The sequence below is a fragment of the Salvelinus sp. IW2-2015 genome, linkage group LG36 (assembly GCF_002910315.2).
Source record: "Salvelinus sp. IW2-2015 linkage group LG36, ASM291031v2, whole genome shotgun sequence".
Lineage (NCBI taxonomy): Eukaryota > Metazoa > Chordata > Actinopteri > Salmoniformes > Salmonidae > Salvelinus > Salvelinus sp. IW2-2015.
The window spans coordinates 19,317,235-19,341,207 of NC_036875.1; the positions used below are offsets into that span (position 1 = coordinate 19,317,235).

Sequence of the window (23,973 nt, forward strand, 5' to 3'; positions counted from 1 at the left end):
GTGGGAGAAAGGAGATCTAGAGACTCAACCCTCAGTGTATCGTATGAAGGTCCACTTGTTCGGTGCAGCTTCATCTCCTGGTTGCGCCAACTATGGTCTCAAACATCTTGCTGCCGAAGGACGAGGAAGCTTCAGTGAGAAGTCTATCCAGTTCATAGAAAGGAACTTTTATGTTGATGATGGGTTGACGAGCGTATCGTCTGAAGTTGAAGTGGCCCAGCTGGTGAAAGAAGCAAGAGAGCATTGCAGCCTCCTCAAACTTCGGTTGCACAAGTTTATTTCTAACAGCAACAATGCCCAAGGAAGAACGTGCCGAGGGTTCCAAAGACCTGGATATGGCTCTGGGTGAACCACACATCGAGAGAGCGCTTGGTGTACTGTGGTGTGTCGCGTCAGACGAGTTCCAGTTTAGTGTAGTTGTCAAGGAACGCCCACTCACAAGAAGAGGAGTGTTGTCTACAGTAGCCTCTGTATATGATCCGCTTGGGTTTGTGGCACCCTTTGTCCTGGCAGGAAAGCAGATCTTGCAGCAGATGTGTCGTGACAAGATTGACTGGAATGATCCCCTTCCAGATGACTTACGTTCCCAGTGGGAATTCTGGCTCCAAGGTCTACAAAACTTTTCTGAAGTAAGGATCCAACGAGGCTACTTGCCTTCAAGTTTCAAGGAAGTACAGACTTATGAGCTCCATCACTTCTCTGACGCTAGTACCTCAGGTTATGGAGAGTGCTCATACCTCAGAACAATCAGCACAGCAGGAGAAGTTCATTGCTCCCTAGTTATGGGGAAGTCGAGAGTCGCCCCTTCCAAGGTTACGACCATACCACYACTGGAACTTTCAGCAGRGGTGGTAGCTYTTCGAACAAGTGACATGCTCAAAAGGGAGCTYGAGATACAAGGTCTACAGGAATACTTCTGGACAGACTCGAAGGTAGTTCWTGGCWACATCAACAATGAAGCCAGAAGATTCCARGTCTTTGTAGCTAACCGTAWTCAAKGCATTAAGCAAAGCACAGATCCCGAACAATGGAGATATGTGACCTCTGAAGAGAATCCTGCGGATCATGCTTCCAGAGGTCTCACATCAGAACAGCTCACGGCTTCCAACTGGTTCACAGGTCCAGACTTTTTTTGGCAAGAAGAACTTCCCAAAGGACAAGTCAATGGGGGAGAGTTCTCAGAAAATGATCCAGAGCTGCAGAAATCCCTGGTCCATGATACCCAGGCAAAGGAAGAAAGATCATCTTCACAAGTTCTCAGACTGGGCAAGAGTGGTGAAAGCTATTGCCAGGCTCAAACGACGTGTCAAGGAAGCCATAGGCTTAAAACTGAGGTCCAGTGAAGCTACAAGCATAGAAGAAAGGAGAGAGGGAGAGCTCACCATTATAAAGATGGTTCAAGAAGCAGCCTTCTCCCATGAGATACACAACCTTAGGCACCAGAAAGACATCAAGACCGAAGATAAAGCAAGCAAGTTGCATAAATTGAGTCCATTTCTGGATGAGCAAGGTATCCTCAGGGTGGGAGGTCYCTTGGCTCATGCAACTCTTCATTCCCATGTGAAGCATCCTGCAATCCTGCCAAGAGATAGCCACTTGTCAGTGCTGCTCGTCAAGCACTATCATGAATGAGTACAACACCAAGGACGTGGAATGACGATCAATGAGCTGCGATCCAACGGTATATGGATCCTAGGATGCAGCAATGCAGTTTCCTCTCACATCTACAAATGTGTGAAATGCAGGAAATTCAGAAGATGTACAGAAGGGCAAAGGATGGCAGATCTTCCGAAGGAACGCATGGAAGACCACGCCTCTCTTCACATACTGCGGGATGGACTGCTTTGGACCATTCTATGCCAAGGACGGAAGAAGAGAGTTAAAGCGTTATGGGCTCCTACTCACTTGCATGGGCTCTCGAGCAGTTCACATTGAAATGCTTGATGACTTAACCACCGATGCCTTTATCAATGCCCTGTGTTCATTCATTGCCATACGTGGTAATGTTCATCAAATCAGATGTGATCAAGGCAGCAACTTCATTGGCGCAAAACGCGAGTTTGTGGACGCCCTGAAAGAAATGGATCAAACACGACTGAAGGAACTTGGATGCGAGTTTATCATGAACACCCCATCTTCAAGTCACATGGGTGGTGTTTGGGAAAGGCAAATGCGCACGATATGAAGTGTCTTAACATCCATTCTTGATCAGTCAGACGGAAGACTCGACAGTGCTTCTCTGCGTACCTTTCTCTATGAAGTCATGGCGATTTTAAATAGTAGGCCCCTAACTACGGAATATCTGAATGATCCATTAGGTCCAGAATATCTCACACCAAATCACATCTTGACAATGAAGTCCACAATTATCTTACCACCACCTGGACAGTTCATCAAGGAAGATCTTTATCTCCGCAAGAGATGGCGCAGAGTACAATTCTTAGCCAATGAATTCTGGTCAAGGTGGAAGAAAGAGTACCTCCTAAACCTCCAACACAGACAGAAATGGAATAAAGACAGAAGAAACGCAAGGATTAATGACATTGTCATCTTGCAAGATGATACTGCACCACGCAACCAGTYGAAATTGGCAAAGGTTARAGAAGTGTACCCGGGACAGGATGGSCGGGTGAGAAGATTCAAGTTACTGATCAGCGACTCAACCCTGGATGAGAGAGGTAAACGCATCACCAAACCCACCTATCTGGAGAGGCCCATCCATAAGACAGTCACCCTCCTGGAAGCCGATCAAGAAACCTGCAGACCCCTTTCACAGAAATCACCGGTGATTGGTGGGAGTGTAACTGACAATTAACCTGTTAGTCTATGTCGTTGTTTTTTGTTTGAATTGTTTACGTGTTCGCTATGCGGGGGAAATGATAAGACAAGCGGAACTACGTGGCTAATAACTGTTGTAACGGGGATCATTATCGTAGCAACACACCTTTGAAGTGAAGGCAATCCCGCCCTGTGTTAGCTACGTTTTTATGTCATCGGGTGTAGTACGTAAAGGTTGAAGTGTGTATGTTAGGATGGTAACGTTATAATAATTAAGGATGAAGCGTGAATTCATGCCAGGAATAATAAGTGTGAAGTTTGATTTCCTCCCTTCTATAATAAGCAGCCAATGAGGTATTTTTCCTTTATTCGTGTGTTTAATCTGATACTGTTATAGCTCCGGCTAAACTGTTTATCTATGTAAGCACTTCAGAGTTATACCAAGCTAATAAGTTACTCGTAAGACAAGAATGTTGTAAGAGTGTGCTTAACTGTATTTTCATTTACTTTATAGTTCTCACGGAAGGTGATCATTCTGACTAAAACTACAGAATAAAGCTGCCAGTTAAAATCAAGGAACGGTTGTGCTCGTGGTTACTGGAGGGAGCTACACTCTAGGGGACAGAACGCGTCTCCTTCCTGAGCGGTATGACGGCTGCATGGTCCCATGGTGTTTATACTTGCATACTATTGTTTGTACAGATGAACATGGTACCTTCAGGCGTTTGGAAATTGCTCCCAAGGATGACCCAGACTTGCGGAGGTCTACAATTTTTTTTCTGAGGTCTTGGCTGATTTCTTTTGCTTTTCCCATGATGGCAAACTGAGTTTGAAGGTAGGCCTTGAAATACATCCACAGGTAAACCTCCAATTGACTCAAAATATGTCAATTAGCCTATCAGAAGCTTCTAAAGCCATGACATCATTTTAGGAATTTTCCAAGCTGTTTAAAGGCACAGTCAACTTAGTGTATGTAAACTTCTGACCCACTGGAATTGTGATATAGTGAATGATAAGTGAAATAATCTGTCTGTAAACAATTGTTGGAAAAATTACTTGTGTCATGCACAAAGTAGATGTCCTAACTGACTTGCCAAAACTATAGTTTGTTAACATTACATTTGTGGAGTGGTTGAAAAACTAGTTTTAATGACTCCAACCTAAGTGTATGTAAACTTCCGACTTCAACTGTATGTATGTGAATGGTGTGTAAAGACAATATGGACAGTAAGTGAATAGAAAAGGTGTGTACAACAGTAGTTATATAGGATGATTCATGACTAGAATACAGTATATACTGTACATATAAAGTGGGTAAAACGTTATGTAAACCTTATTAACCTTTTACTGCAGTGTGCTAAATCAGGGTCACACAAGGTGTTTCTTGGTGGTCTTAAACAAATCTACTTTGAAACAAACGTATACACCTCACATGCATGGTTATGGGCTTTAAAAAAATAAGACACCTGTACCATGTCAGATAAAATTTACGTTGAAATGTATTACATTTTGAGTTTGCATCCCAATATGTACACTTTATATACGTCACAGAAGACTGAAATATAACAAAATCGTTTCACATAGAAACACCGGATTTTCTGCAAGTTTTTCAAATAATGTTTATTAATTATGGAATTATGAAAAATATTAATAACATTCCACCCATTAGGCCACTAGGTCATATGACTGCAGGAAAGGGGTCTACAGTAACTAATGCTCAATGACTCTATGTACATATGGCAGCAGTCTCTAAGGTGCAGGGTAGAGTACCGGCAGGCTAGTGACAGTGTCTAAGGTTCAGGGCAGGGTACTGGTTGGAGGCTGGCTAGTAATTACTGTTTAACAGTCTGATGGCCTGGAGATAAACAGCTTCTATCAGTCTCTCGGTTCCAGCTTTAAAGCACCTGTGATGTCTCCACCTTCTAGATGGTAGCGGGGTGAACAAGCCATGCCTCGGGTGGCTGAGTTCCTTGATGATCTTCTTGGCGGTCCTGTGACACCGGGTGCTGTAGATGTCCTGGAAGGAAAGCAGTGTGCCCCCAGTGATGCGTTGGGTCAGATATCCACGGTTCTGATGTTTCAGTCTCCTGTAGCAGGGTGCTTGATGCAACACCAGTGTTGTGGGGTTTGATCCCTCCTGCTGGGCCACATCCACTGATAATGAACTACAAGTCATCATCATAATGATTTGTGATGGATGTCTGATGTCTGATTGGCTCCCCATGGCTGTGCCTCAGATCCAGAAAGACAGGGCATCACACAGTCCTTCTCCCAGAGCCCCAGGGGCCCAGGCTATGAGGATTACAATGTGTTAAAGCCTGATCCCACTGACAATGACTCATACAGCCTAATGATACCAGCGCCCATTACCAGACTTCTAGTGGTGCTAATTGCCCACTGTCTGGTTTCATACGGTGTTGCCAGATTACCCTGGCAGTGATTGAATGTGTAAACGAGCAGCCTTTCTGGGAGGGTAGGAGTCTTTATGTCTGTATGATGGTGAATGTGCACTTCTCTGTGACTGCCTATGTTTTCATGAGTAGGAATGTGTGTGTGTGTGTGTGTGTGTGTGTGTGTGTGTGTGTGTGTGTGTGTGTGCGCAAAATAGACATGCATACACAGAAGCCCTCTGGATGGATGCACAGGCACACACATGAGAGTCTCTATACAAGTATCATACACAGTCACAAACAAATAGCTGCATGTGCACACACACACATACCCATCCACCTGCCCTTACACACAAGGCTCAGCTTGAGTTCCTGTGCTCTTTTGTCCCAGTACTGATATATTATTTACCCGACAATAAACAGATCCGGAAGACAGATGGGAAGGAACGTATGTGTGTGTGTGTGTGCGCATGCGCTCACCTGTGTGTGTGCAGGAGCTTCTGTAAGAGGAAATGTCAAGCATGTCAGACATGCCACAGGAAAGGAAAACGTTTGCTCTCTTTGCGAGCTCAAGATCCTTTCAGGTTAGATTAGTTATCTCAGAAGTACTTCTCACTACTTTCTCTTTTATTTCTTTTTTTATCTTCTCTCTCTCTGTCTCTGATCTCYTCTTTTTCATGTTCACTTATTTTATTATGTTATCTTTTCAGTATTTTATTATCTGCTACCTCCATTCTAGAAAAAGAAAAGCTGTTAAGTTGGGGTGGCAGGTTGCCTAGTGGTTAGAGCGTTGGACTAGTAACCGAAAGGTTGCAAGATTGAATCCCCGAGCTGTGTCTCTGCATATCAGTAAGAAGTGGACCAGGTCAGTCATATCACTTGTGTCACCGTACTTTAAAACCTCATGGCTAAGCAAGACTAGCACCTCTGTGGCTGTGCTCTGTGATTCTGACTCAAGTGACAGTTGTCACTCAGTGTTGTCTTCAAAATGCCTTCCCCCTGTCTGTAAAAATCTTCTACTTGTCAGTTTATGGTTCCTATTCCTCCACCACTCCGTTCTGCCTCTTCTGTCTTGCTGAAATCAGAAGTGGTGTGTGTGTTGTGTAACAGAACCGCATTGATCAGCTGTTAACAATACTGCAGAGAAGAGAGGGTGAGAGATCATTTTGCAAGAAAGGGATCGAGAGAGAGGAGAGAAGGAAACAGAGTTGTTTTTAAACTGATGTGATTGTACAGGGTTATGCAATGAGCAAATCAAATGAAGGGCGTGTGTGGGCTCTTCTGCCCTGAAAACAACTCTGATGTGTGTGTGTGTGTGTGTGTGTGTGTGTGTGTGTGTGTGTGTGTGTGTGTGTGTGAGAGAGTGAGTGAGTGAGTGAGTGAGAGAGAGTCACAGTCCCCACCCCCCCCGGTCTGTGACCAGGAGGACATGGTTGTACGTTTGTGTTTGACAGTTGGGCAAGGTGACAGACTGAGTTTCCTGTTTCCTGTTTTCATTCAGTTGTCTAGATGTATCTGTTGCAGCAGTAAGCATCTCTGTGACAAAATTCATATTGGATGCAAATATGCACACTTGATTAGAGGTGAGAGAACAGTCATTAATAATACACATATTTATACATAGAAACAGAGCTCCTTATATATACCATGTTAGTGTAGAATAAGGAACTGGCAAGCTCAACTCAGTATAAACTAAAGACATGTATTTCTGGTAGCTAGATCTGTGATCTTTGATTAACGATAGCAACCCTTGTTGCAAATACTACAGTACATAGATAGACAATTAATTGGATTTCATTCTTCCAATACTTAAAAAAGACACCTTTCCTTGAAGTACTCACTGATCTGGTGGTAAACAAGAAGTGAAAGCAGTGTCCACTTTCTTTCATCTATCCAGTCAAATTCAACACGAACTGGTCCTGGCTGGACGGCTCTGGCTGGTCCTGGCTGGACGGCTCGGGCTGGTCCTGGCTGGACGGCTCGGGCTGGTCCTGGCTGGACGGCTCGGGCTGGTCCTGGCTGGACGGCTCTGGCTGGTCCTGGCTGGACGGCTCTGGCTGGTCCTGGCTGGACGGCTCTGAAGGCTCGGGACAGACGGGCAGCTCAGGACAGACGGGCAGCTCTGACGGCTCGGGACAGACGGGCAGCGCTGGGCAGGCAGATAGTTCAGACAATGCTGGGCAGGCAGACAGTTCAGGCAGCGCTGAGCAGGCAAGCAGAGCAGGCGGCATTGGGCAGACGGCCGACTCTGACCTGCTGAGGCGCACAGTAGGCCTGGTGCGTGGTGCCGGAACTGGAGGCACTGGGCTGGAGACACGCACCACAGGGAGAGTGCGTGGAGGAGGAACAGGGCTCTGGAAACGCACTGGAAGCCTGGTGCGTGGTGTCAGCACTGATGGTACTGGGCTGGGGTGGGAAGGTGGCGCCGGATATACCGGACCGTGAAGGAGGACACGCGCTCTTGAGCACCGAGCCTCCCCAACCTTACCAGGTTGAATGGTCCCCGTAGCCCTGCCAGTACGGCGAGGTGGAATAGCCCGCACTGGGCTATGCTGGCGAACCGGGGACACCCTCTGTAAGGCTGGTGCCAGATATGTTGGGCCGGCTTCATGGCACCCGGCTCGATGCCCAACCTAGCCCTACCAGTGCGGCAAGGTGGAATAGCCCGCACTGGGCTAAGCTCGCGTACTGGGGACACCGTGCGCTTTACCGCATAACACGGTGTCTGACCAGTACGACGCCCTCTCACTCCACGGTAAGCCTGGGAGTGGCTCAGGTATCCTACCGGCTTCGCCACACTCCCTTTATCCCCCCCCCCCCCCCAAAGGAATTTTTTGGGTGAGCCTCTCGGGCTTCCAGCCGCTCTGCCTTGCTTTCGCCTCATAATACCTCCTCTCCGCTTTCGCTGCCTCCAGCTCCGCTTTGGGGCGGCGACACTCCTCTGGCTCTGCCCAGGGTCCTTTTCCGTCTAGGATTTCCTCCCATGTCCATTCCTCTTTTCCCCATTGCTGTTGTTCTTGCCGTCCTTCTCCACTCCGCTTGGTCCTTTTATGGTGGGTGTTTCTGTAACGGCTGTCATAGTCGTTCTCCTCCTCAGACGAGGAGGAGTATGGATCGGACCAAGATGCAGAGTAGTTAGTGTTCATTATTTAATGAAAAATCAACAAAACACTTCAAAATACAAAACCAACAAACGTGACAAACCCGAAACAGTCCTGTGTGGCCCAAACACAGTCACAGGAACAAACACCCACAAAACACAAGTGAAACCCAGGCTGCCTAAGTATGATTCTCAATCAGGGACAACGATTGACAGCTGTCTCTGATTGAGAATCATACCAGGCCGAACACCAAATCCCAACATAGAAAATCAACCATAGACCAACCCACCCAACTCACGCCCTGACCAACTAAAATAAATACAAGACAAAGGAAAACAGGTCAGGAACGTGACATGAGTATAAGCTAAGGTTTGAGTAGATGGCTGAATCTTTTAACCATACCACGTGGTTAAACTCTTAGACTATCGATACCGACAGAATAAAAACAAGTCTTTGATATTAATTACTAGTCTGCAGCTAGGAATTCGGTATCATTGAACGCGAAGACCGACAACCGCCGAAACATCTATTCTATAATGACATGAATGAATGTCACTCTGAACTATCCATTCTAACCACGACAGAGACAGAGAGAGGGCAGACAAACTCTCCAACAGAAACTAACTTTTCAACAGAGATCCCGACGACACACTAAGCGTAAATATATATATTGATTGCAATTATTCCTGACTGAGCGTTCATGTGCAAAGGATTAGCATTTCAATTGTTATAATTATCAACTTTGTAGTGTCTCATCTCAGTTGACCCCCACTTCCCTTTTTGTGCACCAAGCCGCGATACCGGTTTATCCCACTAGGGAAACTCCGTTATCATTTCCTTGTAACTATCTACTGTTTGGTTATGCATTTCTGTGAATGACTTAGTTAGTAAATAAATATTTTAAAGACAATTGATGTATGGATGACTCATAGTGAAGACTGGGTTCGTGCAGATAACCAGCAATTTACGACGTTTGGAATGAGACTAACATGAGATAAATAATTAATTAATTCGAAGACTAAGTGATCAGATATTCAAATATCTGAAAGTTATATTAGGAAAATTATAACTTTATAATCTGAATATTTTCCTTGGTGCCCCGACTTCCTAGTTAATTACAGTTACATGATTAATCAGTTTAATCACGTAATAATAATTACAGAGAGTTATTTGATAAATACGTCTTCAGTTTAATGATGCCAAAGACACGACAGCATTCTCAGTCAGCACACTGACACCCCTATCAGATCCCAGCAAAATCTCCGTCTACTGAACAGTGCAATACTGAATCATGCGAAACCAAAGCTCGAAATAACTGCCTACTATTCAAAAATGCTATAGATGGAATGAGGATGGTGTAGAAATCTACCAAAAAACTATTGGCAACAACAAATTAAATCCATTTTAGACAACTTGGTTTGATGAAGAATGCAAAAACCTAAGAAAGAGAATTGAGAAACCCATCCAACCAAGAAAACCTGAGCCTTCACTATGGTGAAACACTAAAACAGTATAGAAATAACAGCACGTCAGAACAGCACGTCAGAAAACAGCCCAATGTAATTGAAGAATCCATCAAATCTAAACACTTCTGGGAAAATTGGAACACACTTTAGAGCTACAGTATCTATCCAAAATGGAGATGTATAGATAAACCATTTCAACATTCCTTTTGGCCCTATACCAAAGAACAAACAGCAAAAACATATACATGATCAATTACAAATCTTAGAATCAACTATTAAAGACTGCCAGAACCCACTGGATTCTCCAATTACACTCAACGCCTGTGGCGTTGATGGTATCCTAAATGAATGATAAAATATACAGACCACAAATTTCAATTGGCAAAACTTAAACTCTTTAACATCATCCTCAGCTCTGGCATCTCCCCCCAATATTTGGAACCAAGGACTAATCACCACAATCCACAAAAGTAGAGACAAATTCGACCCCAATAACTACTGTGGGATAGTCGGCAGGTAGCCTAGTGGTTAGAGCATTGGACTAATAACCGAAAGGTTGCAAGATCGAATCCCCGAGCTGACAAGGTAAAAATCTGTTGTTCTGCCCCTGAACAAGGCAGTTAACCCACCGTTCCTAAGCTGTCATTGAAAATAAGATTTAAAAAATATGCACCAACAGCAACCTTGGGAAAACCCTCTGCATAATCATCAACAGCAGACTCCACACTTCCTCAGTGAAAAAATGTCCTGAGCAAATGTCAAATTCCCTTTTTACCAAATTACTGTACGACAGACCACGTATTCATCCTGCAGACCCTAATTGACAAAAACAAATAAAACCAATGCTTTTTTGATTTCAAAAAAGCTTTTGACTCAATTTGGCAGAAGGGTCTGCTATAGAATTTGACGGAAAGTGGTATCGGTGGAAAAACATACAACATTATAAAATCCATGTACACAAACAACATGTGGTTAAAATTGGCAAAAAAAAAAAAAAGATTTCTTTCCTCAGGGCCATAGGGTGAGACAGGGATGCAGCTTGAGCTCCACCCTCTTCAACATATATATAATCGAATTGGCGAGGGCACTAGAACCGTCTGCAACACCTGGCCTCACCCAACTAAAATCTGAAGTCAAATGTCTACTGTTTGCTTCTGTCCCGAACCAAGGAGGTTCTACAGCAGTACCTAGATCTTCTGCACAGATTCTGTCAGACCTGAGCCCTGACAGTAAATCTCAGTAAGACAAAAATAATGGTGTTTCAAAAAAGGCCCAGTTGCCAGGACCACAATACAAATTCCATCTAGACACCGTTGTCCTAGAGCACACAAAAACTATACCTAACTCGGCCTAAACATCAGCACTACAGGTAACTTCCACAAAGCTGTGAACGATTTGAGAGACAAGGCACAAAGGGCCTTTTCCGCCATCAAACGGAACATAAAATTCGACTTCCCAATTAGGATCTGGCTAAAAATACTTGAATCAGTTATAGAACCTATTGACTTCTACGGTTGTGAGGTCTGGGGTCCACTCACCAACTAAGAATTCACTAAATGGGACAAACACCAAATTGAGACTGCATACAGAATTCTGCAAAAACACGTAAAACACCAAATAATGCATGCAGAGCAAAATTAGGACGATACCCACTAATTATCAAAATCCAGAAAAGAGCTGTTAAATTCTACAAACACTTAAAAGGAAGCGATTCCCAAACCTTCCATAACAAAGCAATCAACTACAGAGAGATGAACCTAGAGAATAATCGACTCAGAACGCTGGTCCTGAGGCTCTGTTCACAAACACAAACAGACCCTACAGAGCCCCAGGACAGCAACGCAATTAGACCCAACCAAATCATGGGAAAACAAAAAGATCATTACTTGACACATTGGAAAGAATTAACCAAAAACAAAGCAAACTGGAATGTGACTTGGCCCTAAACAGAGAGTACACAGTGGCAGAATACCTGACCACTGTGTACTCTCTGTTTAGGGCCAAGTCACATTCCACATGGCAGAATGGCAAAATACCTGACCACTGTGACTGACCCAATATTAAGGAAAGCTTTGACTATGTACAGACCTGGCTCTCGAGAGAAGACAGGCTATGTGCCCACTGCCCACAAAATGAGGTGGAAACTGAGATACACTTCCTAACCTCCTTCGAAATGTATGACCATATTAGAGACACATATTTCCCTCAGATTACATAGACCCACAAAGAATTCTAAAATAAATCACATTTTGATCAACTCCAGTATCTATTAGGTGAAATACCAATGTGTGCCATCAAATCAGGAATATTTGTGACCTGTTGCTACAAGAAATGGGCAACCAGTGAAGCACAAACACCATTGTGAATACAAACTATATTTATCTGTCTATTTATTTTCCCTTTTGTACCACAACAATTTTCACATTGTTACAACACTGTACATAGCCGTAATATAACATTTGAAATATCAAAAAAAAAAAAATGTGAGTAATGTTTACTGTTAATTTCTGATTGTTTATTTCACTTTTGTTTATTATTTATTCCACTTGCTTTTTAATGTTAACACGTTTCCCATGCCAATAAAGCCCTTTGATTTGATTTGAATTAAATTGAATAAAAATCAGTTGCCACTGTGCACAGATTATCCATCACGGTGTACCTCATCTTCCACCATTCACTCACTGTTGTCAGATGCTTTCCTTTTGGAATATCCAAAGATTCCTAGAACTTCACACACATTCGCTGTCCCCCCGGGCTCTGGAGCTTGGCGTTTTCCTGATCACACTCAACTCTCCCATCAGTTCATGAAAGCGGAAGTTTTCTTGGTTTTCATCCCTGTCTCCGAGCTGTTGAATATTTCAATGTGTTGTTAGGAATCAGGAACGATGAATTATAGAGGAGCACCAACTGGAAAGTCAACTTTAAAGTATAGATGTAAGACTACTTGAAGGCAAGTACAGTCAGGTCCATAATTATTGGCACCCTTGATAAAGATTAGCAAAAAATACTTTTTATAGCCCTCAGAACAGCCTCAATTTGTTGGGGCATGGACTGTACAAGGTGTCGAAAGCGTTCCATAGGGATGCTACCACATGTTGACTCCAATGCTTCCCACAGTTGTGTCAAGTTGGCTGGAAGTCTTTTGGGTGGTGGACCATTCTTGATACACATGGTAAACTGTTGGGCGTGAAAAACCCAGCAGTGTTGCAACACTTGACACACTCAAACCAGTGCGCCTGGCACCTACAGTACTATCATACCCCGTTCAAATGCTCATCAATATTTTGTCTTGCCCATTTACCCTCTGAATGTCACACATGCACAATCCCTGTCTCAAGGCTTAAATCTTTCTTTAACCTGTCTCCTCCCCTTTATCTATACTGATTGAAGTGGATTTAACAGGTGACGTCAATAGGGGATCATAGCTTTCACCTGGATTCACCTGGTCAGTCTGTCATGGAAAGAGCAGGTGTTCCTAATGTTTTGTACACTCAGTGTATAACTCAGTATTTGTATAAATAAATTATACAAATACTGAGCTATATTGTATGCTCAAAAAATTGTGACATGATATTATTTTATACTAATACAATTGCTCAGAGAACAAGATTTTGTTAAACAAATAATAAAAAAGATCTCAAAAAGATAGGGGTCAAAATGATTGGCACCCCTGTTTTCAATACTCCAGCACCGTTACCTTCTGAGGATAACGACACTGAGCCTTTTCCTACAATATTTTATGAGATTGGATAACACAACGGGAGGGATCTTATACTTTACCTCCGTACAGAATCTTCCCAGATCCTTGATATCCTTCGTCTGCTCTTATGGACTTCCTCTTCAATTCAAACCACAGGTTTTCAATGGGGTTCAAGTCCTGTGACTGAAATGCCATTGCAAAATGACATTTTGTGGTCAATGAAGCATTTCTTTGTGGATTTTAATTCATGTGTGGGGTTATTGTCTTACTGAAAGATCCACTTGCGGCCAAGTGTCAGCCTCCTGGCAGAGGCAACCAGGTCTTTGGCTAAAATGTCCTCGTACTGAGTAAAGTTAATGATGCTGTTTACCTTAACATGACCAGTGGAAGCAAAATAGCCCCATAACATCAAAGATGCACCACCATATTTTATCGTAGATGTCTCAAAGCTTTCTGCTTATGCTTCCGTTTTTCAACGCTAAATCCACCACTGGTATGTGTGGAGTTTGATAAACGGCATTCGCACTTGGATTAGGTTTTGGACCAGTGGCTTCTTCCTTGCTGAGCGGCCTTTCAGTTACGTCGATATAGGACTCGTTTTACTGTGGATATAGATACTTTTGTACCTGTTTCCTCCAGCATCTTCACAAGGTCCTTTGTTGTTCTGGGATTGATTTACACTTTTCGCACCAAACTATGTTCATCTTTAGGAGACAGAACACCTCTCCTTCCTGAGCGGTATGACAGCTGCATGGTTCCATTGTGTTTATWCTTGCGTACTATTGTTTGTACAGATGAACGTGGTACCTTCAGGCGTTTGAACCAGACTTGTGGAGGTCTACAATTTCTTTTCTGAGGACTTGGCTGATTTCTTTTGATTTTCCAATGATATCAAGCAAAGAGGCACTGAGTTTGAAGGTAGGCCTTGAAATACATCCACAGATACACCTCCAATTGACTCAAATTATGTCAATTAGCCTATCAGAAGCTTCTAAAGCCATGACATAATTTTCTGGAATTTTCCAAGCTGTTTAAAGGCACAGTCAACTTAGTGTATGTCAACTTCTGACCCACTGGAATTGTGATACAGTGAATGATAAGTGAAATAATCTGTCTGTAAACAATTGTTGGAAAAATGACTTGTGTAATGCACAAAGTAGATGTCCTAACTGACTTGCTAAAACTAAAGTTTGTTAACAAGAAATTTGTGGAGTGGTTGAAAAACGTGTTTTAATGACTCCAACCTAAGTGTATGTAAACTTCCGACTTCAACTGTATGTAGAAAAGTACCTCAAAATATGGTGGTGGATATTTTATGTTATGGGGCTATTTTGCTTCCACTGGTCCTGGAGCCCTAGATGTTTTTTTAAATTACTTGTTCTCTGAGCAATTGTATTAGTATAAAATAATATAGAGCATGCAATATAGCTTATTTTATACTGTCTTTTTTGTTAATCTTTATCAAGAGTGCCAACATTTATGGACCTGACATATGTAGATGTAGAATTGACTAGAATAGCACATAGGAGATGCAGCTGTGTTGCATTGCCATTGTTCTATTCATGACACTCCTTAGCTACAGTGTATGTGCATCACCAGCGTAACAATACCTGATTAATTCAACTGAGAAGGGTAATATAGATGTCAAATAAAGATCAGGTGAAGTGTCCACTCCATCTATTCACATTCTATGTTGACGTGGCTAATACCTTTGTTGTCATTCTCTCTCTCCCTCCAGCTCCACACTAAGAGTCCAGAGACTGAAGAGATAATCACACAGGAAAGGATCCTTCCAAAACACACATAGGGATCTGATCTGCAGAGAGTGTGTGTGTGTGTGAGGAGGACGTGTGGTATTTGTTCTTAACCCCCTCCACTCCTTACCCAAAATCCCATTCTCCAACCTCCCTTACCCCCTTACCCCCTGACCCTTAACCCCCAGCCATGATGTCGGGGAAGGGGAAGGCTAGCCCGCGTCACCGGCCATGGTCCGTGTACCGGGCTAACACCTTTGACCTCTCGGCTGAGATAATGGGACTGACTCTGGCAGGTAAGGGCCATGTTACCATAGTTACCGTAGTAACAGTATTCTTGTATGTTTGCCCACTGAAAATAAGTATGTGCATAAACTTGTCTTTTTTGTCGCTGTAGTTGTAAAAAATATATATAAATATCTTGTGTTCTTGTAGGTAACAGTCAGGACCCAGATGAGCCAGTGCTGGAGTTCAGCCTGGGTGAGTGATGTTGCTGAAAGCCTTCTCACTCTGGTTCAATTGTCTTTGATATTTATAACAGTACCAGGGTTTCCGTTAGCGGTTAATAGCCGGCTTTTGTCCAGTTAAAAAAATTGAAAAGCCCATAAATAAAATTGCCGCTGGTCAATTGTCAGGGTCCCATTACGAAATGATGCTTTTTACCCTATTCATTGATGGAAATACATTTGACTGGTCATGCTTATCGGTCTATAGGTTCATTTGCATGATTTAATGGAATTAAATTGGCGCGTGTACAGTATATTTGTTATGTAGGCTATCTTATTTATCACACGCTGTCAGACAGCGCAAGAGGTGCTGCTGCAACATCTTGTGGTGCTTTCAAGACAACTGTAAACTCTGAAAAATACAAGGTCAAATCGTGATGTCAGTGATCTTCAGGTAGGAAAGTCGGCGCTCTAGAAAGAGGCCTGAATGTTTTAATACATATTATGAGGCATGTCTTAACTTTCTTCAAAGTAGCCATTTAGATCTCCTCTCTTTCTAAATTTGTAACTGATATTTTCAGCTCTGTCACATGAAACCGCTCGAATGTGCAGTGCCCTTTTGACAACTGTCACACCCTGGCCTTAGTATTCTTTGTTTTCTTTATTATTTTAGTTAGGTCAGGGTGTGACATGGGGAATGTTTGGGTTTTATCGGTTTTGGGTGGTTATATGGTAAAGGGGGTGTTGGGTGTAGTGTATGGGTTTGTGTTGAGTGTATGTGTCTAGCTGTGTCTATGTTGGTGTAGTTGTCTAGGAGAGTCTATGGTTGCCTGAATGGGTTCCCAATTAGAGACAGCTGATTTCTGTTGTCTCTGATTGGGAGCCATATTTAGGGTAGCCATAGGCTTTCGTTTGATGTGGGTAATTGTCTATGTCAGAACGTTTGTAGCCTGTTGTATGTGCACGACGTTTATTAGCTTCACGATCGTTTTTGTTTTGGTTAGTTTGAAAGTGTGTTTTGTTTCATTTTTGCCTTCTTCAATAATAAAAGAAGATGGCTTATTTTCCTACTGCTGCGTTTTGGTCCGTCAATCCTCCACACGATCGTGACAACAACAGTGTGTTGCTGCTTATTGCATTATGGAATGAACACCCGCGCGTAGCCTACTGCCTTGTGCACATCGCTTATAATGTGAAGAAATAATAGTTTAGCAACATTTTAAGCTAAACATTCTCATCTGTTACATCAGACTTTTGCTAGGCCAACTGGTTGTATGAATTATGAATCTGTCCCAGAGTTTGGAATAAACAATATCTTTCTCGACAAGCTGATCAATAGAATAAGTAGCCTAAACTTTTCTACTGTAGTAGGTTGACATAGGCTAGTGATTTTGCTGTTTGTTACACGTGCACGTGTTGTTGGCTGAGATAAAGTAAGTGTGGCGCCGAAGAACATGGCTGAGGTTTTACATTATCCCAACCAATTGTGCTATTTTGTTTGTTTTTTGAGTTTTGTGTAACTTATTCTTTTACTTATTGTGTACATAATGTTGCTGCTACCATCTCTTATGACTGAAAATAACTTCTGGACATCAGAACAGCGATTACTCACCGCGGACTGGAACAAACTTTTTCCTTTAAAGAGTCCAACAAGAAGGATATCCTGCTTTCACTGGAACAGACCCAGATCCCCGTCATTTGCTTGAAGAAAAGACGCAGGAAAAAGGGCCGCGGATCGGGCTGCCCAAGAGTAAACTCCCACTGCCATTCGTTCTTCTTGCTAACGTGCAATCACTGGAAAATAAAATTAATGACGTACGATTAAGATTATCCTACCAACGGGACATTAAAAACTGTAATATTTTATGTTTCACCGAGACGTGGCTGAACGACGATACGGATAATATAGAGCTGGCGGGATTTTCCATACACCGGCAGAACAGAGAAGCTACGTCTGATTAGACGAGGTGTGGGGGTGTGTGTCTATTTGTCAATAACAGCTGGTGTGCGATGTCTAATATTAAATAAGTCTCGAGGTATTGCTCGCCTGAGGTACCTTATGATAAGCTGTAGACCACTGTCACGCCCTGACCTTAGAGAGCCGTTTTATTTCTCTATTTGGTTAGGTCAGGGTGTGATGTGGGGTGGGCATTCTATGTTTTGTTTTCTATGTTTCTTTATTTCTATGTTTTGGCTGGGTATGGTTCTCAATCAGGGACAGCTGTCTATCGTTTTCTCTGATTGGGAATCATACTTAGGTAGCCCTTTTTCCCTCCTTTCAGTGTGGGTAGTTATCTTTGTTAGTGGCACTTAGCCCTGTAAGCTTCACGGTTGTTTTCTTCGTTTGTTGTTTTGTTGGCGACATTTTAAATAAAAAGGAAATGTACGCTCACAACGCTGCATTTTGGTCTTCTTCCAGCAACGGCCGTGACAACCACACTATCTACCAAGAGAGTCTCATCTATATTATTTGTAGCCGTCTATTTATCACCACAGAACGAAGCTGGCACTAAGACCGCTCTCAACCAACGCTATAAGGCCATAAGCAAAGAAGAAAATGCTCTCCCAGAAGCAGCGCTCCTAGTGGCCGGGGACTTTAATGCAGGCAAGCTTATATCAGTTTTACCAAATTTTTACCAGCATGTCACATGTGCATCCAGAGGAAAAAAATCCTAGACCACTTTTACTCTACACACAGAGATGCATACAAAGCTCTCCCCCACCCTCCATTTGGCAAATCTGACCATAATTCTATCCTCCTGATTCATGCTTACCAGCAAAAACTAAAGCAAGAAGTACCAGTGATTCGCTCAATACGGAATTGGTCAGATGACACAGATGCTACACTACAGGACTGTTTTGCTAGCACAGACTGGAATATGTTCCGTGATTCATCCAATGCCATTGAGGAGTATACCACCTCAGTCATCCGCTTCATCAATAAGTGCATCGACGATGTCGTCCCCACTGTGACCATTCGTACATATCCCAACAAGAAGCCATGGATTACAGGCAACATCCGCACTGAGCTAAAGGCTAGAGGTGCCGCTTTCAAGGAGCGGGAGACTAATCCGGAAGTTTATAAGAAATCCCGCTATGCCCTCAGACGAACCATCAAACAAGCAAAGTGTCAATACAGGATTGATTGAATCCTACTACACCAGCTCTGACGCTCGTCAGATGTGGCAGGGCTTGAGATCTATTAATGACTACAAAGGGAACCCCAGATGCGAGCTGCCCAGTGACGCAAGCCTACCAGACGAGCTAAATGCCTTTTATGCTCGCTTCGAGGCAAGCAACACTGAAGCATGAACAAGAGCTCCAGCTGTTCTGGACGACTGTGTGATAATGCTCTCGGCAGCCAATGTGAACAAAACCTTTAAACAGGTCAACATTCACAAGCCGCTGGGCCAGACGGATTTCTGGACGTGTACTCAAAGCATGTGCGGACCACCTGTCAAGTGTCTTCATTAACATTTTCATCCTCTCCCTGACCGAGTCTGTAATACCTACATGTTTCAAGCAGACCACCATAGTCCCTGTGCCCAAGGAAGCGAAGATAACCTGCCTAAATGATTACCACCCCGTAGCACTCACATCAGTAGCCATGAAGTGCTTTGACAGGCTGATCATGAAGCTCATCATGAAGCTCATCACTAAGCTAAGGACTCTGGGACTAAACACCTCCCTCTGCAACTGGATCCTGGACTTCCTGAGGGGCCACCCCCAGGTGGTAAGAGTAGGCAACAACATGTCTGCCACGCTGATCCTTAACACTGGGGCCCCTCAGGGGTGTGTACTTAGTCCCCTCCTGTACTCCCTGTTCACCCACGACTGCGTGGCCAAACACGACTCCAACACCATCATTAAGTTTGCTGATGACACAACAGTGGTAGGCCTGATCACCGACAACGATGAGACGACCTATAGGGAGGAGGTCAGAGAACTGGCAGTGTGGTGCCAGCACAACAACCTCTCCCTCAATGTTTAAATTTTTTATTTCACCTTTATTTAACCAGGTAGGCCAGTTGAGAACAAGTTCTCATTTACAACTGCGACCTGGCCAAGATAAAGCAAAGCAGTGCGACAAAAACAACAACACAGAGTTACACATAAACAAACGTACAGTCAATAACACAATAGAAAAATCTATGTACAGTGTGTGCAAATGTAGAAGAGCAGGGAGGTAAGGCATTAAATAGGCCATATAGGCAAAATTATTACAATTTAGCATTAACACTGGAGTGATAGATGTGCAGATGATGATGTGCAAGTAGAGATACTGGGGTGCAAAAGAGCAAGAGGATAAATAACAATATAGGGATGAGGTAGTTGGGTGTGCTATTTACAGATTGGCTGTGTACATGTACAGTGATCGGTAAGCTGCTCTGACAGCTGATGCTTAAAGTTAGAGAGGGAGATATAAGACTCCAGCTTCAGTGATTTTTGCAATTCGTTTCAGTCATTGGCAGCAGAGAACTGGAAGGAAAGGCGGCCAAAGGAAGTGTTGGCTTTGAGGATGACCAGTGAAATATACCTGCTGGAGCGTGTGCTACGGGTGGGTGTTGCTATGGTGACCAGTGAGCTGGGATAAGGCGGGGCTTTACCTAGCAAAGACTTACAGATGACCTGGAGCCAGTGGGTTTGGCGACGAATATGTAGTGAGGGCCAGCCAACGAGAGCATACAGGTCGCAGTGATGGTTAGTATATGGGGCTTTGGTGACAAAACAGATGGCACTGTGATAGACTACATCCAGTTTGCTGAGTAGAGTGTTGGAGGCTATTTTGTAAATTACATCGCCAAAGTCAAGGATTGGTAAGATAGTTTGTTTACGAGGGTGTGTTTGGCAGCATGAGTGAAGGATGCTTTGTTTGTGAAATAGGAAGCCGATTCTAGATTTAATTTTGGATTGGAGATGCTTAGTGTGAGTCTGGATGGAGAGTTTACAGTCTAACCAAACACCTAGGTGTTTGTGACACCTCGGAGTGTGGTGTCAGGAAAATAACCTCACACTCAACGTCAACAAAACAAAGGAGATGATTGTGGACTTCAGGAAACAGCAGAGGGAGCACCCCCCTATCCACATCGACGGGACAGTAGCGGAGAGGGTTGTAAGTTTTAAGTTCCTCGGCGTACACATCACGGACAAACTGAATTGGTCCACCCACACAGACAGCGTTGTGAAGAAGGCGCAACAGCACCTCTTCAACCTCAGGAGGCTGAAGAAATTTGGCTGGTACGGCAACTGCTCCGCCCACAACCGTAAGGCTCTCCAGAGGGTAGTGAGGTCTGCACAGCGCATCACCGGGGGCAAACTACCTGCCCTCCAGGACACCTACACCACCCGATGTCACAGGAAGGCCATAAAGATCATCAAGGACAACAACCACCCGAGCCACTGCCTGTTCACCCCGCTATCATCCAGAAGGCGAGGTCAGTACAGGTGCATCAAAGCAGGGACCCGAGAGACTGAAAAACAGCTTCTATCTCAAGGCCATCAGACTGTTAAACAGCCACCACTAACATTTAGTGGCCGCTGTCAACATACTGATTCAACTCCAGCCACTTTAATAATGGGAATTGATGGAAATGTATGTAAAAATGTATCACTAACCACTTTAAACAATGCCACTTAATATAATGTTTACATACCCTACATTACTCATCTCATATGTATATGTATAGTAATACTGTACTTTATATCATCTACTGCATTTGCCATCTTTATGTAATACATGTAACACTAGCCACTTTAAACTATGCCACTTTATGTTTATATACCCTACATTACTCATCTTCATATGTATATACTGTACTCTATACCATCTACTGCATCTTGCCTATGCCGTTCTGTACCATCACTCATTCATATATCTTTATGTACATATTCTTTATCCCTTTACACTTATGTGTGTATAAGGTAGTAGTTGTGGAATTGTTAGGTTAGATTACTCGTTGGTTATTACTGCATTGTCGGAACTAGAAGCACAAGCATTTCGCTACACTCGCATTAACATCTGCTAACCATGTGTATGTGACAAATAAGATTTGATTTGATTTGATTTGTAGTTGTCCACATATTCTAAGTCAGGACCATCCAGAGTTGTGATGCTAGTCGGGCGGGCGGGTGCGGGCAGCAATCGGTTGAAGAGCATGCATTTAGTTTTACTAGCATTTAAAAGCAGTTGGAGCCCACGGAAGTGTTGTATGGCATTGAAGTTCATTTGGAGGTTTGTTAACACAATATCCAAAAAAGGGCCAGATGTATACAGAATGGTGTCGTCTGCATAGAGGTTGATCAGAGAATCACCAGCAGCAAGAGTGACATCATTGATGTATACAGAGAAAGAATCGGCCCGAGAATTTAACCCTGTAGCACCCCCATAGGGACTGCCAGAGGTCCGGACAACAGGCCCTCCGATTTGACACACTGAACTGTATCTGAGAAGTAGTTGGTGAACCAGGCGAGGCAGTCATTTCAGAAACCAAGGCTATTGAGTTTGCAGATAAGAATGCAGTGATTGACAGAATCAAAAGCCTTGGCCAGGTTGATGAAGATGGCTGCACAGTACTGTCTTTTATCGATGGCGGTTATGATATCGTTTAGGACCTTGAGCGTGGCTGAGGTGCACCCATGACCAGCTCGGAAACCAGATCGCATAGTGGAGAAGGTACGGTGTGATTCGAAATAGTCGGTTATCTGTTTGTTAACTTGGCTTTCGAAGATTTTGGAAAGGCAGGGCAGGATGGATATAGGTCTATAACAGTTTGGGTCTAGAGTGTCTCCCCCTTTGAAGAGGGGGATGACCGCAGCAGCTTTCCAATCTTTGGGGATCTCAGACCATACGGAAGAGAGGTTGAACAGGCTAGTAATAGGGGTTGCAACAATTTCAGCTGATCATTTTAGAAGAGAGGGTCCAGATTGTCTAGCCCAGCTGATTTGTAGGGATCCAGATTTTGAGGCTCTTTCAGAACATCAGCTGTCTGGATTTGGGTGAAGGAGAAGTGGGGGGGGGGCTTGGGCAAGTTGCTGCAGGGGGTGCTGAGCTGTAGGACAGGGTAGGGGTAGCCTGGCCAGCCGTAGGAAAATGCTTATTGAAATTATTGATTATCGTAGATTTATCGGTGGTGACAGTGTTTCCTAGCCTCAGTGCAGTGGGCAGCTGGAAGGAGGTGCTCTTTTCTCCATGGACTTTACAGTGTCCCAAAACTTTCTGGAATTAGTGCTACAGGATGCAAATTTCTGTTTGAAATAGCTAGCCTTAGCTTTCCTAACTGACTGAGTATATTGGTTCCTGACTTCCCTGAAAAGTTGCATATCGCAGGGGGCTATTCGATGCTAATGCAGAACACCACAGGATGTTTTTGTGCTGGTCAAGGGCAGTCAAGTCTAGGGTGAACCAAGGGCTATATCTATTCTTAGTTCTACATTTTTTGAATGGGGCATGCTTATTTAAGATGGCGAGGAAAGCATTTTTAAAGAGCAACCAGGCATCCTCTACTGACGGGATGAGGTCAATATCCTTCCAGGATACNGGGGCATGCTTATTTAAGATGGCGAGGAAAGCATTTTTAAAGAGCAACCAGGCATCCTCTACTGACGGGATGAGGTCAATATCCTTCCAGGATACCCGAGCCAGGTCGATTAGAAAGGCCTGCTTGCTGAAATGTTTTAGGGAGCGTTTGATATTGATGAGGGGTGGTTGTTTGACCGCAGACCCATTACGCACGCAGGCAATGAGGCAGTGATCGCTGAGATCCTGGTTGAAGACAGCAGAGGCGTATTTTAATGTGAGCAAGACAAAGGAGCTGATCGTGGACTACAGGAAAAGGCGGGCCGAACAGGCCCCCACTAACATCGACGGGGCTGTAGTGGAGCGGGTCGAGAGTTTCAAGTTCCTTTGTGTCCACATCACCAATGAACTATCATGGTCCAAACATACCAAGTCAGTCGTGAAGAGGGCACGACAAAACCTTTTACCCCTCAGGAGACTGAATAGATTTGGCATTGGTCCCCAGATCCTCAAAAGGTTCTACAGCTGCACCATCGAGAGCATCCTGACCGGTTGCATCACCGCCTGGTATGGCAACTGCTCGGCATCTGACCATAAGGCGCTACAGAGGGTAGTGCGTACGGCCTAGTACATCACTGGGGCCAAGTTTACTGCTATCCATACTGCCATTAATTGTTCAGCAGTCTTATGGATTGGGGGTAGAAGCTGTTGAGGAGCCTTTTGGTCCTAGACTTGGCGTTCCGGGTACCGAAAACAGTTATAGACTGTTTTCTCTGCTACCACGCGGCAAGCGGTACCCGGAACGCCAAGTCTAGGACCAAA

The 23,973-nt window shown here is 43.8% G+C and overlaps 1 protein-coding gene across 1 annotated transcript in view; it reads left to right on the forward strand.

Annotated features, from left to right (window-relative positions):
• Positions 1–1,065: 1,065 nt before the first annotated feature.
• Positions 1,066–23,973, forward strand: part of LOC111959240 (inositol polyphosphate-4-phosphatase type I A-like) — a 52,272-nt gene continuing 29,364 nt past the window's right edge. The window contains exons 1-3 of the mRNA XM_070437624.1: positions 1,066–1,510; positions 15,378–15,485; positions 15,625–15,669. Coding sequence (XP_070293725.1) covers positions 1,066–1,510; positions 15,378–15,485; positions 15,625–15,669 — 598 coding nt within the window. The remainder of the gene's footprint in view (positions 1,511–15,377; positions 15,486–15,624; positions 15,670–23,973) is intronic.